Raw genomic sequence first — 14,700 nt, forward strand, 5'->3', positions numbered from 1 at the left:
CTTTTTATTTAATCTGTATAAAAACACATTTGGCTTGGTTTTTCAGGGGGGTTATTTGCCATGTGTTGCGTTGCCATGTGCAACTTCCTGGAGTAGCAGCTGGTTGCCTGGCAACTGCTCAATAGCTGTATTTCCTAAAATATCTAACTATTTCTTTAATGAGAACAAATATTTGGAAAATAAACTAATAATGAATCATTTCTGCGTTTTCTTTTCACTCCAGTATATCTCACTCCACCTGCCATATTATTTAACTGCTCTTACAAAACAACAAGCTTTCTTAATAATCATACTACGTAAAATCCCACCATGAGGTTTCCCTCCAGAGATGTTTGGCCAATTGATAACTTGCTCTGAAGGATCTGGTTACCCATATGATAGCTGCATGCTATATTAAATGGCTAACCTGAATAAAGAGGTCTCCGTTAATGAGAGATGCAGAGGGGACAGAAGGGAAGTGGTAAATACCTGAGATGACCACCAGCCTGAACAGACAAATAAACAACGTGGTGCTAAATAACTGCATGCGCAGAGTTTGTGTTACGTGGAGAAAGGGAGTGCAAATGCTTTCCTTTGTTATCCACACTCCTGAGTGGGCAACATCCCACCGGCCAAATTTAAATGATACTGTACTGCTTCAGTGGGATTTAAAAATTCAGACACTCATTTATCATGACAATGCATGATGATATCAAAGCCAGAATTGTTCAAATGAATTTTCTCAACACGCACTGTGATGTGCAATCCTCTCAGATCATTTATTCAGGCTCAAATTTAATTTAAAAATGAAAGACTAGCTGTGACCAGTGGCTCCTGTGGTGATGTGATAAGAGCGACTGCAGCATTCATATCAAAGACATTCTCCCTCATATTGTATTTATCTACTTTTTTAATCATCCTTTCCCTGCCGAAGCCAAGAGGCAGCTGGAGCATTAATGGGTAAAATCAGGGGGATTTGTGTCGTAATGATGTGACGTACAGTGGCTTTCTGCATGTTCCCATCAGGCACCTCTCATCAGAGGTGGCTGAAAGGGACAAATGATGAATCCCTGAGAGTTAATCCCCCTCTTCTCTGTGTCTTCAGTCCAGCAGATGTTTTCCCTTTGACCTGCACAAAAGGCCTCTGTTTTTGTTTCCAGCCTTGTCCATTCCTCAAAGGTCACAGGTCACTCTGGTCTCAGGGTGAAGCTGTCACTGCAAGTCTAAACATTTAACAGCCATCAGAGTGTGATGAAAACACAGTCCCTGCGAGAAGGCTGCACAGACGCCTCATGATTACTTTAAGTAAAGACCTACTTTCCATATGCTGATGCGGTTGACAGCACACGCTAACACCCTCAGATTGAATTACAGTGGTTGCTATGGATGCCTCAGGGAGAGGGCTGGCCTAACTTTAGACACTTGGCCATGCAGAGGGTGGATGGTAGTATTTGTCGTGGGACAGTCCTCTGTAACATACCTTATAGGTTAACTTAAATGGTTGAAATGTTAACTGAATCAATAGCTGACAGAGTTGTGTTTGGGCCTTCCCAGAAATGCTAAAGGATGGGGTTTAATGACCCACCCTGTAAAAGAGGTCTGACAATTTAAAGCCAGAAAACCCCCTAAGGATTATTTTACATCTGACTGACTAGGCTACTGATAGGGTCTCTGAACTGGATAAAAAAAAAAGGTAGATTAATCAATTAGACAAAACAGAAACCTACTCTAATCTCAAACATCTACTAATGCAAAAATATATTCATATAAAACAAAATGCAAAATGTGAAGAAATTTGAAATGTATTGAATTTAGAGCAAACAAGGCCTCAGCACAGGCATGGCTGTGTCATTTTAGGGTCAGACCACTAAACTGAGTAAAAAACAAAAAGCCCTTTCAGATGTAAGAAATCAGTAAACAACTGCTCGAAACAGGCTCCAGGTTTGAAAGATAATACTATTAGTATATTCACATTGACAGAACCAGTAGTTCACATGCTCAACCTCAAATAATTTCAAATTACTGCCATGACTTTGGTAAATATATGCCTCCTATTTGCAACAAACTTGGGAGAATTTTCACCCCAATAAAGCAAGACACTTACAGCTGACACAAAGTTTGAGCAATACAAGCTGTGCTCTGAATACATCACTATTTTTTTAACACTCGCTGCTAGCGGTGCATGAAGACACAACAGGTGTGCGTATGCCTGGAAAACCAGAAATAGAAGTGACTTAAAATTGCTGCAGTTATGAAGCCAGGGAGGCATTATGAGGATTTATTCATTAGAATTGCAGAACTCCAAACAAGGTTAGGTTAAACTTTTAAAATAGTTATTTTAGGTGTCAAGTAGAATATGTGATGTTGGATAACACAACAAACCTGTCAATTCATGGGCAATCTGGTTGTGTCACTTTGGTTTAATGTAGATACTTACATTATTTTTTCCATTATCAATGAAAGAGTGGAAAGCAATATACAGGCAAGCAGAAACGAGTAAGAAGCAGCTTCACTGCTCTATCGGGCTCTATATTGGGCTTAATTGGAATATACACTTACTTTGTACTCAGGAGTTGGCAGGGGGAAGTTCATTTAATGTTCGGTCTAACTGATTTGGACATTTGCATTCACACATACAGCTCATTCGGGTAATCTGTGGAAAAAGGGTAGCAGTGGTTGTGTCAATACGGCTATAGTTACACTGGCTGTCTGACATCCATTAATGTGGAGGTTATTAACTATTAACATGTGTGTACGAGTTATTAAACCAACAAATGATTCACTATAGATGTTAATGATATATAAATGATGTCAGGGTCAGGGACCACATCAAATTTTACTAGTGACCAAGCGTGACACTATAACTAAGATACACCACAAATTAAACACAATGTAATTACTTTCAGTTTCGCGATTTGGGTAACCTGGGTAACCTGTGTTCCCTATGTTTGCTGAGTTTGTGAGTTTTTGAACTGTAAGTTGGTGTTAAACCTCTGTGCTTCAGTGCCAGCTGTCTCTTTGTGATTAATATACTGTATAATTATACTGTTTTTTTTTCCTCTATCCACTTTGCTGCTGTAATATTGGAATTTCCCCATTGTGGGGCAAATAAAGGAATATCTATCTATCTATCTAATACTGTATATCTGTTGGGGTGGCAGCCTGGCAGACATCTTTTGCAGTCTTGCATTTTCTGGATTCCTCACTGGGAGCAACCACATTCCTGACTGTCGGTTCAAAGGTCACGTCAGTCCTGCCCCCAGTGCTATCTTTCAAACAGATGCACACAGTGAAGTGGAAATGATAGGCATGTACAGCATCTATTTGAGTCTATAGTATATCAAACGTTTTTTAGTCTGTTCAAATGCTTTTTTAATGAAATGGCGTATAATTTACTAATTGTCAATATTCTTACCGATCAACATTTTTACAAAGGCAGGTACAATGTTTTGCCAATGTAATAATCTTTCACTGAAATGTAATATCTATTAGAAAGCTAGGAAGAGTCTTTTAAAGATGATCAGAATGACGGAATATGCCACTGCCATATTATGATGGTGACCTGCTGTAGTTTGGTGAGGAAAGGCTAAACTTACATGTGTGACGACAGAAGAAGTCAAGTACCCAGGGGTTGAAATCCACAGGAGCACTGAAACCGAGTTAACGCAAGATTAGGCGAAGACAGGGGACAGCAAATTAATTTGCCTAAATAATTAAATAAATATAAATAAATGTAATTGTAGATGTTGCGTTTTTGTGGACTAAATCAAGTTGATATAAAATTTACTCAAAAAGTTAGAATCAAATGAGCTGATATATACTATTAACAAAGACAACACATTTATCCAAATGTACCATTTCTAAAGGTACCAAAGTATTGATTAATGGTTTAACGGTTGGACCTCTCCTCTTCTCACACACACACTCATTTACAAGCATCTTTTATTTGACAAGCCTAATCTTTCTCAACACAAGAAGTGACAATAAGCAGCCACAGCGGCCTCATTAAAGGGACTTTCATTCAAATTAACACACACACACACACCCACACACACACACACACACACAATCCTCTGATGACCCATTAGCTACACAATGGCTAGGACAATGCTTCTCTGTCACACACAAACACATTCTGTCCTCCAGGGGGTAAAGCTGGTTTTAGATTTAGGAATGTCATAAAAGTGTCTGTGGGGGGAAAAGAATGCCTTTAAAATGTCTGTAAACGCTGGCTAGATAAGACAACAAGTTGCACGTACCGATTCTTTCATCTCGCCGTATCTGTGACTGGAACCCCCAACCCCAAAGAGCCACACATAGATACAAGCAGATTCATCACTTATCTCTTAAAGCTCTTATCCAGGGTCATTGTGCGTCCTCCTCCTCCCCTTAATCTGCATTTGACCCTGGGTTTTTCAGCACGACAGGGGTGTGCAAGTCAGTTTGACCTCTTGGGCTAACCTCGAACACAAATCACTGTGGGCTCCACAAAGCGCTGAGAGAGAAGGCCTTGTGCAAATGAGCAATGACCACAAAATGGTAACCTTTACTTTCAGCACAATAAGGTGCTCTCAGGCGGGCTGCTCAGCACGTACGCAAGATCAAAGTGTGTTATTCAAGTGTGAAAGATATACCCCCCCCCCCGAAATAAAGTTTACCTCGCTGTTGCTTTGCTTCGCATGTTGCAGTGGAGGAACTTTCAGATGCAACATTTGATTGCTTTCTTAAAGACAAAGGGCGGGCAAGAGATCGACTTGCGTGTATTTGCTGTGGGGCTTCAGGGTAATCTGGTATTGTCGGGGTGTTTTTTTGAGGCCTCAGGGTCATGCTCACTGCATCTCTGAGGAGAGAGATCCTCCACATCCTTCCTGAGTGAGTTTGTTTGTGTGTGTGTATGTGTGTGTGTGCATGCTGCCCCACACAGCCCACTCTCTTTGCTCTTTGACTCCAATGGCCATATAAGGCGGCCGGCACCATGGTAACGGCAGGGCTTGAATAGCGGTGTCAAATCCCTAGGCGCACACACACACACACACACACACACACACACACACAGCCCCCTCCCCCTCTGCACACACTCCTGCTCCCTCCCTCTCTCTCCCTTGCTTTGCTTGATCTCTCTCGCTCTCTCAAATACACACAAATAGGTTGGAGGAAAACAGACAGAGGAGAGAGGGGTGAAGAGAGAGAAAAAAAAAAGAAAAAGCAAAGGCTGAGAGAAATCCAGCCCGTCTCAGGCTGTGGCCATTTTCTTGAATCATAATTTGATTTGTGGACTGAGAGAGAAAGAGGGGGAAGTGGAGCACACGTCCCCTTTCCACCCCCCACCTCCTGTGAGCCATAGGGAAAGGCTTCACACACACACACAGACCGGCAGAAAGCAGCACACAGGGCTAGGCCGCAAGTCATTAGTTCTTGGTGGGCAGGCACTGACAAAAGGCTGGAGGGAGAAGCCCGCATGAGTGCCTGGAGAGCAACCACAGGAACTATGGAGGGCTGAGCAGTTGGACGCTCTCCTGCTTCTCTTCGATTGTCTTTTTTTTTTTTCTTGGAAAGAAGCAGCACAGAGGACACTGTAACAACCGAGCACTCGTGCTACAACAAGCGGGGAAGAGACCTCACTTCCTTGTGTTGAGGATCTTCTTGTGTTGTGTATTTTGGAGGCGAGGACACAGGGCAAGCCCACGTCGCCTTGTCCACTGCTGCTGCTGCCGCCGCCACTGCTGCAGCTGGCGGTGCCTTGAAGAAGCAGCTCACAGCCACATGAAAGTGGTGTTGTTGTTGTGCTGACATCGACTTGTTTTGCTTGATCTGGAATGTCTTCATTGTGGGTCACAATGCTGCTGACGCTGAGAGGATTACAGCAGAATAGGGGAGCTGTGTCTGCAGCCTCGCTGGATGGAAGGAAGATCTAGAGCGAGAAAGGGATTTATTTGCCAGTGAGGGAAGCCGGAGACATTAATGTTCGCTCTAAGGTAAGCCTGACATCATTTCTAGAAGTATTTCAGGGTAAATATTTACATTTAGACAGACGATCTAGAGAAATAACCAGTGCGAGCAAAGACACATTCTGTGTAAGGGGTGCTTTAAGAGGGGTGGTCAAAGCCTCTCTAGGCATGTGCTAAGGCGAGCTACACCGAGGTCCTTTTTCAGCCATTACTGTTGCTACAGAGACAGAGCTGGGAGTGTGTGTGAGTGAGGAAGAGAACAACAGTATGTGGAGCTGTGCGTTAAGAGGAGATTATCACCTTCCACGTAAATTTTGCCCCTAACATCTTTCTGCCTTTGCTCTCTTTCAGGAGAACTGCACGTTTGGCTCATTTGTTTCCTGTGAAAGGGTTCCTCGGCTGAAGCGTGACACACCGTTCGACTGGGGGGGGGAGCATTCAGGCAGGCTCCTCTTTCAACCACCTCAGGAACTGGTCCGAAAGACGAGGACAACAAACACACAGTGGCTACCAGCTGGATAAGGGAAGGAGAGAAAAGAGAGGGCATTGAAATCCACAGGCATGCAAAACTAAAAGTTGCCACAGTGAGACTGTTTCCAGGTCATAGTGGAGTGGGAGGAGACTGCTGCTCTTGTTTTTTCTGCCAAACAACCTCCTCCTCATAGCTATAGCCTATTTTTTTATTTTTTCACACTGACATCTGCTTGTTTAGCCTGAGGACTGTTCTCCCCCCCCCTCACCCTCTCTCTCATATCTGCCATTATATGCTCTGAAATAATCAACACACTTATCAAACTAATGAGAGCACAGGCGAGCAGAAACGACTGATTCTCTCCACGTGAGAGGGAAAACACAATCTGGACTTTTTTTTTTTTTTTTTTTTTTTTATGTTTATGTTACCTTGACAGCAACCAGAGATCTTGGCTGCCTGTCCCATTTTCCTCTGCCGTGGTTCGGTAACCAAGCGATGGCCATGGTGAGCGGGGGCTGGGGAGATCCCAATGGGGGCACAAACGGGCTGGGGGACAAGAGCTACCTGAGGGGGGAGGAGGAGGACGGCTCTCCCCAGGCGGGGGGCAGCGACATGGAGGCCGGAGACGACGACAAGTCCTGCGTGGTGGACTGCGTGGTGTGCGGGGACAAGTCCAGCGGGAAACACTACGGCGTGTTCACGTGCGAGGGCTGCAAGAGCTTCTTCAAGAGGAGCGTCAGACGCAACCTCAGCTACACTTGCAGGTGAGAGTTGCATTGTGGGTATTAGGTTTTGGTTTATGATAGTCTGATAAATAATCAGTGGACAGCTGAAAACGTGCAGTGTTACATAAGTCATATACTGACAGATGATACATATACAGACACATGAGTCATAAACATATGGCTGCTGTGTGTCTGACTTCTTACATGTAGTTGAGTTCTGCAGTTTTTTGTTGTAATGCAAAGTTTTATTGTCAGTAGTTTTATTTAAAATGCTGCAATGAAATGGAAATGTGTTGATAGAATCTAAAACAAAACATAGATCATTTAACTTTGTGCGTAGCTGTGACACAAAGCAACCTGTCTTTGCTATGAAGTATTACAATAATGAAGGTGTCTCTATAATAGAGCTGAAGCACTTATTACATTATCAAATCGTTTGAGTGAGAAAAATGTATAAGCTAAATTCAAGCATGGTCTGGTTCCAGCTTGTAAAATGTGAGAATTTTCTACTTTTAGATCTTGTATGATAGGGCACTGAAGATCTTTGTGTGTTGGACTGATAAAACAAGTTAACTGGATATGTTACCTTCAGGTCCAGGGAAGTTGTGATGGAATTGTTTCACTATTCACTATTTTTCACTTTCCCAAAGACATCTGTTGTCATTAATTATAGAGATAGATCGTCACATGTATGCCACCACATACAATTTTAGTTCTATAATTATGATCTTAAAGTTTGGGCTGTAAGTAAAATTATTTTCATTATCGATTCATCTTCACATTATTAATCTCTTAAATTTCAACAAATAGTGATAAACTGAGCTTCGGTTTCTCAGAGCCAACGATGAAGTCTTCACATTGATTTTGTCTGATGAAAGGCTAAAACCTAAACATATTCAATTCACAATCATACATGACAAAGAAAAGCAGCAACTCCTCACATTTCAGACATTGGAAGCAGACAATGTTTGATGTTTTGCTTGAAAACAACTGAAACAATTAACTGTTCAATCAATAAAAGTTTTTTACTTGAATTAATTGACTAATTGTTTCAGTTAAATAAAATAGTTGGCGTGCTGTGTAGTTTAGAAAACAGTTGAGATGCAAAATAACACTGAATAATACAACCATCAGCTGTCTAAGCACGCTAACATTTCCTGTAGCCTAATGGAAAATCTAGTTTCATGATGCAATATTAATGTCCAGAGGCACTGTAAAAGGGAAGTGTTGTATCATGCTGTAGATGCATATATAATCAGTGAAAACAACTTTTTATTTACTTTAAAATGTTTTTTGAATAGAATAGGATGAGTTTGCATCACTGAACTTAATATTTTCACATTTTCATTTGCCATTAAGTAGGATAGGTTAAACATTTGTCAATAGGGTTTGATAGTTGTGATAATCTGTGTGAAAACCTGAAATCAGATAAAACACCCTTTCAGGGGAGAGCAGATCACACAGTCTGACAGCTGTGGTAAATCAGACTGTTACTGCATTAGTGCAAACCTTCAGCAAAGTGGTTGCCATTGTAACTGTAGTCCCATAATAATTTCTTTATGTTCTCAGGTCAAACAGAGAGTGTCAGATTGACCAGCACCACAGGAACCAGTGCCAGTACTGTCGACTGAAGAAGTGCTTCCGTGTTGGCATGCGCAAAGAAGGTATCTGTCTCTTCTGATCCACAAATCCACCATCCATTTTGATCCCTTGAAAGGGATAGGAGGCACACACTGTGATTGTACATGTGTGAACATGTAAAAAAAAATGAAAATTTTTGATGTTTCCTTTAGTGAAGGGCCTTTTCATTCCTTCAATCAGCCGCTCTTAGAAAAGAAGAAAAGAAGAAAATCAATCATAGTCAAATTTGCCTTTGTCATTATCTTGCCCCTTCTGCTCCATGAGCTCCATAGTGCAGAGAAAATGCCACACATGGTTCTCTAGGCCCTATCATGGCTAAGCTAGCCATGCGTGTCAGCTCAATGCCATGTACTAAGTGGCTTAATCTAGTGCCTGTGTGAGAGTGACTGAGAGGGATGCAGTGCTAAGACACCTGCGTCCCAGAGCCTTAAGCCTCTGGTTGAAGCTACAGAAACCCCTCTGCCTTGTTGGCTCGATCAGGCAGAATCCAATATGGGGATTTCACCTTAAGTGGTAGAGCCCACGTGAGGCATCATTCAATGTCATGCCAATAGGTACACAGAAAAAATTAGTAAATGCAGTGCTTTCAGATGCTCGCAGATTTGTGAGGCTTTTCAACATTGCAACCATACATTTAACCTTTAATTTTTGAAGGTCTGTGATTTTAACCAACCTCAATCTGATGTGTCTCTGAGTTGTTTTTCCACTCACAGATCGTAAAGCATGCTAATGAGACACATTATGGCTCCCTGCAGAGAAATTCCCTCTGCTTGACCACCTCCACAAACAAGTCAGAGGTCACAGGGCAACATTCCTCAGGCTGGAGTGGATTCAGTGTCTTGCTCAAGGACACATATGCTCATCACATGAATTCATATCCACCAAATGTCTCTTTTCAGTAGTCTGCCCTGCTGTCTTGGTTTTGCACAGTAATCCTGTCTATCACAGCTATAGTTCTTTCTCTACACAAAGCAACATTCTTAATCTCATTGGGTGTTTTTGAGTTCAGAATTATTCTTCTGTGTGTGTTAAGTTCGGGATATTGTAAGGTTACTGCAATAATATGTTGGAATTCTCCTCCAGAATTAATATTGAAGAGGTTTAAATTTTTAATGGAGAGTAAATTCTCGTCTCAGAGTCTTTGTTTTATTTCCATAGATAGCCTTCATCCAGTCTGACGAGCACAAGAATATTCCTCCTCACTTTCATGCTCTTCTCGAGGAATCAGTCTGGGCTTGATTATGCCTCCTTTTAATCTTGAAGAATAGCTTCCTAATCTGGTCAAGCTTCTCTGCTGATAATCTGACACACACCGCTGGCTGAACTCAGTTTTAACTTTTCTTTCTCTCCGTTTTCTTCTCCAAATCCCCTCCTTTACCTCCTCTTGTCCTTCACAATTCTCTCTTCCCTTTATCTTCTCTTCTCCATTACCTTTGCTTTCATCTCCTCTCTGTCTCCTCTCTCTCTTTTTTTCCTCCTTCCTTCCCCTCCCCTTTGTACCCCAACCAAACTACAGCAGTTCAACGCGGTCGCATCCCACCCCAGCCGAGCCTCAGCCCCTCCATCACGCCCATAGGTGGCGCCAGCGGCCTTGGAGGCGAGTTCTATAACAACAACAACAATGGAGGAAGTGGCGGAGGTCAGCCGGTGTCAGAGCTAATTTCTCAGCTGCTGCGAGCTGAACCGTACCCCAGCAGTCGGTATGGACACCAGTACAACCAACAGGCCGGTCCAGATAACGCCATGGGGATTGATAACATCTGTGAACTGGCTGCCAGACTACTCTTCAGCACAGTGGAGTGGGCCAGAAACATCCCTTATTTCCCTGAACTGCCTGTGTCAGATCAGGTTAGTTGATTCAACTGTACTTAAAAGATAGAAAAAGTATAGTTTGATGTATTTATATACAAAGTTATTTCTACCAGAAGGTAGTATTAGAAATATAGGAGAGAAATGGACAGATAGGTTGAAGGAAAGTGTCTACATCAAAACATAAATATACAATGAATACAGTGAACATAAAAATGGATACCAGTGTAAAGCAATCTGATTAACACACTAACAAATCCACAGGTGGCCCTGCTGAGGCTGAGCTGGAGCGAGCTGTTCATCCTCAACGCAGCCCAGTCGGCCCTGCCACTCCACATGGCTCCCTTGTTGGCCGCAGCTGGCTTCCACTCCTCTCCCATGTCTGCCGAGCGTGTGGTGTCCTTCATGGACCAGGTGAGGGTGTTCCAGGACCAGGTCGACAAGTTGACCAGGCTGCAGGTAGACTCGGCAGAGTACAGCTGTCTCAAGGCCATCGCACTGTTCTCACCAGGTGATTGTTGCTCCTCTTCTTCTTTATCTTGCTGTTATTGTAACATAGTGTACTGCAGAGCCACGCCAGACAGACACTTTTTAAGGGGCACTCTAGCAAATTAAGTTTTATGCTTCCATGAAGTTGTTGGACTGGAATGGTCAAAATGAGTGAAGCAGGGGCCCAGATATATTCTCACTTTAAGTCTCTAGCATGGGTCAATCTCCAAAACCTACATTTCCAATAATGCAACTAACATCTTACAGCAGACCCTCCCTGTCTGGTAAATGCTCACATCTTTGAAACTCCACACTGTTTTTAATGCAAACTTTCTGTCAGACATTTGTAGTCTAAAAGTCTCAGCCAAGATAACCCTAATGACATAACTATGACATCATCAGGGTTACTTTTTCCTCCACCGAAGACATTAAACAACAGGCTGAGCAGGACTAAGCATGACTAGTAAACTGATCTAATCGAAATTGTTGGGGTGCCTCTCTAATAGATAACCATGAATAGGAATTGAACACACAAAAATTAAAAAGCACATTAAGGCCTGCAACAGTGAAAATATTGGAAACATTTTGAAAAATTAGAAAATACTTAACCTCCAAATTTGTAAGCTTGAAGTGTCTGGGGAACTGCAGGTCAGTTCTTAATCTGGGAATCTACCTACTATGGCACCATCTCCTGGCTTATTAATGGAAATGCAATAATGCACTATTTGCTGCATAATTTAGTGCTGTCACTGATCATTATGCAGCACATAGTGCATTTTAAGACTTGTAAGAGTTTTTAAAGTGGTGTCCATAAACAAATTGCTGAGTGGGAATGCTTCTTCCAAAAGCATTCAAAACTTACTCAAACTAAAATAAAAAGCATATTCTGCTATTTTTTAAAGTTTTGTTTGGGGTGTCTAAGTTTTAAATGATTTTTTTATAACTTTTTTATAGTGTAGACATGAGGCACTATATTTGTATGTGTTCCCCTCAAGGGGCATTTTATCACATTATCTGATGGGATTTCAACCTTCCTCTTGGCTTATCACGACTCTTTATGTAACCTGCCCACACTATTAAGTAACTGCCTCCTCCCTCCCTCCCTCTCAGATGCCTGTGGTCTAACAGACCCAGTCCACGTGGAGTCTCTGCAGGAGAAGGCTCAGGTGGCTCTGACAGAGTACGAGAGGATGCAATACCCAAGTCAGCCTCAGCGCTTTGGACGCCTGCTCCTGCGCCTCCCTGCCCTGCGCGCCGTTCCCGCCAGCCTCATCTCGCAGCTCTTTTTCATGCGCCTGGTAGGAAAGACACCCATTGAGACGCTGATCCGTGACATGCAGCTCTCCGGAAGCTCAATCAGCTGGCCGTATGTCCCAGGACAGTAGCCCCCTGATGGACGAGGTCTCCGTCTGGGATTAGTGACGACAAGGACCCACAGGAAACCTCTTGACTCATCACTATCCATCTGTGTGGTTATGAAACTGCAGTGCCAGCTGGCCGTCATATGTACTGTACTGTAACCGCTCTATTCCCCCTCATGAAACGAGCCCTCTGTCTCCATGTGGGCCTCCAGTGAAGAGACAAGCTAGTGCCAGGCTGGATCTGTCTTGTTGCCAGCCCACTCGTTCTGGTGCCAGGTCTCAGGCCAGAGACCAGCTCTTCACGCTGGGCTCCGATATGGCCACCACAGCCAGTCATGTCACCACCCACATGCCATAGTGACTAAAGACGCCACAGTTTCATGTAGAGGGCAGCAGGACCCTGCTACAAATACATCTAGAGGACAAAACTGTCCCGCCAATGAAAGTCAGCAGAAGAGTTTTTTCCCACACTGGGCTCATTTTTCCATGGCTCACCATTTGTGATACAGTGAACTTTTTATCCACACAATTGATAATATAACAATACAGTATCATGATTATAATGGATCTAGTTAAACAGTCTGAAGCGTCAGGAAGTTGCGGTTGCGTGGTGAACTGACACTACACGATACAGAACAGGCCTCCTTGTTGAAGAGAAAATTCTGAATTCACCTCTCTCAGCACTGAGCAAAAAGCCAAGGAACTGATAAAATGGAACAGAAAGAAAAATAAAACCAAGGAAAAATCACCAAAGTCTATCATACCATCCTCAGAGATGGTTTTTAAATAGAATAATTAGTACACAAAGCAAAGAAATAGGGATGAACAGACTCTTGTGACTACCTGACCATCAAGTGAACAATGCATTTACATTTATTCACAGGGCTCACTGTTGCTGTAGTTGAAGAAAAAAAATGACATGAGAACGGACTAATACCTCACTAGACATCAGAATGCTTTAGTCTGATATTTCCTAAACACAAACCTCTGTAAATGTTGTTCACCAGAAACCGCCTTCTTTTTGACAACTGCCTTGTTATTCCGTATGAATTTGGGACACCTTTGAAACATGAAATGAGTTTTCTGAGCGTCACAAACATTTGTCTTGAATCTTTTTGAAAACAGATCCCCAGATCCCCAAACTGTTTTTCACTTGTGTTTTCAGTATGAGTTTTGACTGACTGGATATGGTGAATTCAGCTATTGAACATAGTTTGGATCAAGCTTTTTTTTCATTGAGGAACGGCAGGCTGACATCAACTCGGGTTCTAGTCAAACAAACTATTCAATAAGAATTAGCTCAGCAAATATAGTTGGTGATGAGAGTTTATAACCAACACTACCAGTTAAATACCAGTTTATGTTGATCAATGCTGTTTCTGGGGGTAATGATCCTTTGAGAAATGTATTGAAATGTGTATATATATTGAAGCCAACTTTGTCTTTTTGCATGTTCAAATGTTGTTTTGGATCTAAGTTAAGATGCTAAGTTGAGACTGTTTCATTCTTTTACATTATGTAATTCAAGATTCATTTAAACATCAAAGTATTGCTTTCACTGTTAGCTCCTAAATGTTTTTTTCTTAATGTATTTACATGAAAATACCTCTGTCATCTGTTCAGATGTCAAAAAAGAAGCTTACCTTCATGCCATTACAGCTAGACAGTAGAGATAACCACGCTCTCATCTCTAAGCAACTGAGTGAGTCTCTACTGTTTTGAATGATATGTGACGATACTGTAATGGGTGAAAATCTGGTGGAAAAGCTGCACTTGGAGGATATCAATGCCAAAACATCACACTACCTGTGACGAGTTAAAAGAAGATGGGCCCTGATTCGCTGGTCCATCAGGATTTACCTCACACGGGTCACAAGAGGCGAGTTTACAAAACGACAAAATCAACTCTAAATACAACATATTTCAGCATATAGTGATGAAAAACAAGTAGAAGGATGTAACTCTGCTTCTTGATTTACCACCGGGCCTTCTGAAAGTTGAACGTTTGGATATTCTTCTTTTAGGCAACAACTCATACAATCATGTCGTCGGGGAAAAAAAAAAAAGAGATAGATATACTATTAATGTTTTCTTATCTTTGTGTTACTGAGTTTTTAAAATTTCATGTGTATGGCAACGTTATTAAAAGAATCAAAAGATGACAGTGTGTCTTTTGTTATGTTTTTGTTTTTTCAAACTACTTGAAAAAGTGTTGTAATTACATCTGTATGAAGAATGCCAAATAAACACTGCAACATGTACCATGAATGTATAAG

General features: G+C 42.0%; 1 protein-coding gene across 2 annotated transcripts; it reads left to right on the top strand.

The window, feature by feature from the left end:
- The first annotated feature begins 6,351 nt into the window (after window positions 1-6,351).
- Window positions 6,352-14,685, top strand: nr2f6a (nuclear receptor subfamily 2, group F, member 6a). 2 transcript variants are annotated; one of them, XM_051393338.1, is made up of 5 exons: window positions 6,352-7,163; window positions 8,694-8,788; window positions 10,282-10,613; window positions 10,839-11,085; window positions 12,174-14,685. In XM_051393338.1, exons 1-5 carry the CDS (start codon window positions 6,895-6,897, stop codon window positions 12,446-12,448), a joined length of 1,218 nt encoding a protein of 405 aa, XP_051249298.1. In that variant the 5' UTR covers window positions 6,352-6,894; the 3' UTR covers window positions 12,449-14,685. The 2 variants fall into 2 exon arrangements, with proteins under 2 accessions (XP_051249298.1, XP_051249391.1); XM_051393431.1 differs by having other exon boundaries at window positions 10,285-10,613.
- The last annotated feature ends 15 nt before the right edge of the window (window positions 14,686-14,700 follow it).

Source organism: Dicentrarchus labrax, unplaced genomic scaffold (assembly GCF_905237075.1).
Source record: "Dicentrarchus labrax unplaced genomic scaffold, dlabrax2021, whole genome shotgun sequence".
NCBI classification, from domain to species: Eukaryota; Metazoa; Chordata; class Actinopteri; family Moronidae; genus Dicentrarchus; species Dicentrarchus labrax.